General features: G+C 37.4%; 1 protein-coding gene across 1 annotated transcript; it reads right to left on the reverse strand.

Moving 5' to 3' along the window:
• Positions 1 to 2,437: 2,437 nt before the first annotated feature.
• On the reverse strand, positions 2,438 to 2,942 carry LOC139752560 (phospholipase A1 member A-like; the record flags this gene model as incomplete). Its single annotated transcript, XM_071668323.1, is given in 3 exon segments — positions 2,438 to 2,628; positions 2,631 to 2,813; positions 2,816 to 2,942. Coding segments are annotated over 3 exon segments (501 nt in total), but the record flags the coding sequence as incomplete, so codon positions are not given.
• Positions 2,943 to 5,664: the final 2,722 nt, after the last annotated feature.

The raw sequence follows: 5,664 nt of genomic DNA on the forward strand, positions 1-5,664 counted from the left end.
AATCCACTCCCAGATATCTAATACACTTCACTTCCTCCAGTTTTTCTCCATTCAAACTTACCTCCCAGTTGACTTGTCCCTCAACCCTACTGTACCTAATAACCTTGCTCTTATTCACATTTACTCTCACCTTTCTTCTTTCACACACTTTACCAAACTCAGTCACCAGCTTCTGCAGTTTCTCACATGAATCAGCCACCAGCGCTGTATCATCAGCGAACAACAACTGACTCACTTCCCAAGCTCTCTCATCCACAACAGACTGCATACTTGCCCCTCTTTCCAAAACTCTTGCATTCACCTCCCTAACAACCCCATCCATAAACAAATTAAACAATCATGGAGACATCACACACCCCTGCCGCAAACCTATATTCACTGAGAACGAATGACTTTCCACTCTTCCTACACGTGCACATGCCTTACATCCTCGATAAAAACCCTTCAATCCTCAGGCACCTCACCATGAGTCATACATACATTAAATAACCTTACCAACCAGTCAACAATACAGTCACCCCATTTCTTTAATAAATTCCACTGTAATACCGTCAAAACCTGCTGCCTTGCCGGTTTTCATCTTCCGCAAAGCTTTTACTACCTCTTCTCTGTTTCTCAATGCATTTTCCCTAGCCCTTTCACTTTGCACACCACCCCGACCAAAACACCCTATATCTGGCACTATATCATCAAACACATTCAACAAACCTTCAAAATACTCACTCCATCTCCTTCTCACATCACCAATACTTGTTATCACCTCCCCATTAGCCCCCTTCACTAAAGTTCCCATTTGTTCCCTTGTCTTACGCACTTTATTTACCTCCTTCCAAAACATCTTTTTATTCTCCCTAAAATTTAATGATACTCTCTCACCCCAACTCTCATATGCCCTCTTTTTCACCTCTTTCACCTTTCTCTTGACCTCCTGTCTCTTTCTTTTATACATTTCCCACTCATTTGCATTATTTCCCTGCCAAAATCGTACAAATGCCTCGCTCTTCACTTTCACTAATAATCTTACTTCTTCTTCCCACCACTCACTACCCTTTCTAATCTGCCCACCTCCCACTCTTCTCATGCCACAGGTATCTTTTGCGCAAGCCATCACTGCTTTCCTAAATACATCCTATTCCTCCTCCACTCCCCTTCCGTCCTTTGTTCTCACCTTTTTCCATTCTGTACTCAATCTCTCCTGGTACTTCCTCACACAAGTCTCCTTCCCAAGCTCACTTACTCTCACCACTCTTTTCACCCCAACATTCTCTCTTCTTTTCTGAAAACTTCTACAAATCTTCACCTTCGCCTCCAAAAGACAATGATCAGACATCCCTCCAGTTGCACCTCTCAGCACATTAACATCCAAAAGTCTCTCTTTCGCGCGCCTATCAATTAACAAGTAATCCAATAACGCTCTCTGGCCATATCTCCTGCTTACATACGTAAACTTATGTCCTTTTTCAGCACATAAATCTACAAGTTCTTTACCTTTTCCATTTACATCATTGAACACCCCATGTGCACCAATTATTCCTTCAACTTCCTCATTACTCACCTTTGCATTCAAATCACCCATAACTATAACCCGGTCGCGTGCATCAAAACTACTAACACACTCACTCAGCTTCTCCCAAAACACTTGCTTCTCATGATCTTTCTTCTCATGCCCGGGTGCATATGCACCAATAATCACCCATCTCTCTCCATCCACTTTCAGTTTTACCCATATCAATCTAGAGTTTTCTTTCTTACACTCTATCACATACTCTCACCACTCCTGTTTCAGTAGTGCTAATCCTTCCCTTGCTCTCGTCCTCTCACTAACCCCTGACTTTACTCCCAAGATATTCCCAAACCACTCTTCCCCTTTACTCTTGAGCTTCCTTTCACTCAGTCAAAACATCCAGTTTCCTTTCCGCAAACATACTACCAATCTCTCCTTTTTTCTCATCTTGGTTACATCCACACACATTTAGACACCCCAGTCTGAGCCTTCGAGGAGGATGAGCACTCCCCGCCTGACTCCTCCTTCTGTTTCCCCTTTTAGAAAGTTAAAATACAAGGAGGGGAGGGTTTCCAGCCCCCCCGCTCCCGTCCCCTTTAGTCGCCTTCTACGACACGTGAGGAATGCGTGGGAAGTATTCTTTCTCCGCTATCGCCAGGGATATATTAAAAAAAGAAGCTCAAGGCGACAATTTCACTTGTGTAATAATCACATAAACCTACAGAATCCCAAGGCAAATTAAAAATTTCCTGTTTTTTCTATAACACTTGAGAGTAAAAGCTTGAATAACGGAGTACATACTACCATGATTTTTGCAGGTGATTATACTTATGAAGAAAAGTAGTTTTCTTTTGAAAAAATTCATCAAATACATACACTAAACAAATATTTTCTTGAGCAGATATGGTATAAACATTTGTAGACATAACTCTTTTACAGAGGCTTTGAATATGGAAACACTGAATGTGTTGAGAAAAAGAAGTTCCCCAAGATACTGCTATTTGGAAAAAGGTCAAAATTATTAACAATCTGACAGTCACACTGATGAAAGCTCTCCCAGTCTGGATATATGCAAGAAGGGAAAACCCCTTGTCCTGCATGCTCTATAGCTTCTACCATGAGCAAACAGCACAATAATGACTGCAAATTTGTTCCACTTTCTCTGGAAAGTACCAACGTTGGCATCCTCGCTGTGACAGTCCTCCATTAGCATAAAAGTTGATATACCCAGGAGGAGAATGAGATCCTACTGGGGAAGTTCGAATGTTCACTACAAGTTCAGCATCTCCAGCATCAAGAAACTCTGCGAGGGATACGATGCATCTATACCAGTGATTCTTCCTAAAGTTCCTGTTTGAATCCTCTCACCACCAAGCCCAATGATTCTCCCACCCAAGTTGAACCCTATCACATGGACATTTATCAATCTGACACCTTTATATATATATATATATATATATATATATATATATATATATATATATATATATATATATATATATATATATATATATATATATATATATATATATATATATATATATATATATATATATATATATATATATATATATATATATATATATATATATATATATATATATATATATATATATATATATATATATATATATATATATATATATATATATATATATATATATATATATATATATATATATATATATATATATATATATATATATATATATATATATATATATATATATATATATATATATATATATATATATATATATATATATATATATATATATATATATATATATATATATATATATATATATATATATATATATATATATATTCCTTGCGCTACCTTGCAAATGCGGGAGACAGCGACAAAGCAAAATAAATAAATAAATTAATAAATATATATATATATATATATATAGGGGAGAAAGAATACTTCCCACGTATTCCCTGCGTGTCGTAGAAGGCGACTAAAAGGGGAGGGAGCGGGGGGCTGGAAATCCTCCCCTCTCATTTTTTTTTAATTTTCCAAAAGAAGGAACAGAGAATTGGGCCAGGTGAGGGTATTCCCTCAAAGGCCCAGGCCTCTGTTCTTAACGCTACCTCGCTAATGCGGGACATGGCGAATAGTTTGAAAGAAAGAAAAATATATATATATATATATATATATATATATATATATATATATATATATATATATATATATATTGGAAATGATCACAATTTTGCGCGTTATCAACATATTCCTATGAGTCCACGGGGAAGTTTCGTGTAATGATCACATCATCAGGGGAGGCAAAAGAGAGAAATATAACAGTCAGTTGATATACATCGAAGAGACGAAGCTAGGACGCTTCGTCTCTTCGATGTATATCAACTGACTCACTATATATATATATATATATATATATATATATATATATATATATATATATATATATATATATATATATATATATATATATATATATATATATATATATCTATATATATATATATATATATATATATATATATATATATATATATATATATATATATATATATATATATATATATATATATATATATATATATACATATATATATATATATTTTTTTTTTCTTTTTTTCTTTTTTTTGCTTTGTCGCTGTCTCCCGCGTTTGCGAGGTAGCGCAAGGAAACAGACGAAAGAAATGGCCCAACCTACCCCCATACACATGTATATACATACGTCCACACACGCAAATATACATACCTACACAGCTTTCCATGGTTTACCCCAGACGCTTCACATGCCCTGATTCAATCCACTGACAGCACGTCAACCCCGGTATACCACATCGATCCAATTCACTCTATTCCTTGCCCTCCTTTCACCCTCCTCCATGTTCAGGCCCCGATCACACAAAATCTTTTTCACTTCATCTTTCCACCTCCAATTTGGTCTCCCACTTCTCCTCGTTCCCTCCACCTCCGAAACATATATCCTCTTGGTCAATCTTTCCTCACTCATTCTCTCCATGTGCCCAAACCATTTCAAAACACCCTCTTCTGCTCTCTCAACCACGCTCTTTTTATTTCCAAACATCTCTCTTACCCTTACGTTACTTACTCGATCAAACCACCTCACACCACACATTGTCCTCAAACATCTCATTTCCAGCACATCCATCCTCCTGCGCACAACTCTATCCATAGCCCACGCCTCGCAACCATATAACATTGTTGGAACCACTATTCCTCAGACTGCATACTTGCCCCACTTTCCAAAACTCTTGCATTCACCTCCCTAACAATCCCATCCATACACGACCATGGAGACATCACGCACCCCTTCCGCAAATCAACATTCATTGAGAAGCAATCACTTTCCTCTCTTCCTACACGTACGCAAACCTTACATCCTCGATAAAAACTTTTCACTGCTTCTAACAACTTACCTCCCACACCATATATTCTTAATACCTTCCACAGAGCATCTCTATCAACTCTATCATATTCCTTCTCCAGATCCATAAATGCTACATACAAATCCACTTGCTTTCTAAGTATTTCTCACATACATTTTTCAAAGCAAACACCTGATCCACAGTGAAACCACACTGCTCTTCCCCAGTCTGATGCTCTGTACTTGCCTTCACCCTCTCAATCAATACCCTCCCTTATAATTTCCCAGGAATACGCAACAAACTTATACATCTGTAATTTGAGCACTCACCCTTTGTACAATGGCACTATGCAAGCATTCCGCCAATCCTCAGGCACCTCACCATGAGTCATACATACATTAAATAACCTTACCAACAAATCAATAGTACAGTCACCTCCTTTTTTAATAAATTCCACTGAAATACCATCCAAACCCGCTGTCTTGCCGGTTTTCATCTTCCGCAAAGTTTTTACTACCTCTTCTCTGTTTACCAAATCATTCTCCCTAACCCTCTCACTTTGCACACCACCTCGACCAAAACACCCCATATCTGCCACTCTATCATCAAACACATTCAACAAACCTTCAAAATACTCACTCCATCTCTTTTTCACATCACCACAACTTGTTATCACCTCCCCATTAGCCCCATTCACTGAAGTTCCCATTTGCTCCCTTGTCTTACGCACTTTATTTACCTCCTTCCAAAACATCTTTTTATTCTCCCTAAAATTTAATGATACTCTCTCACCT

This window comes from Panulirus ornatus, chromosome 13 (genome assembly GCF_036320965.1).
Source record: "Panulirus ornatus isolate Po-2019 chromosome 13, ASM3632096v1, whole genome shotgun sequence".
NCBI lineage: Eukaryota > Metazoa > Arthropoda > Malacostraca > Decapoda > Palinuridae > Panulirus > Panulirus ornatus.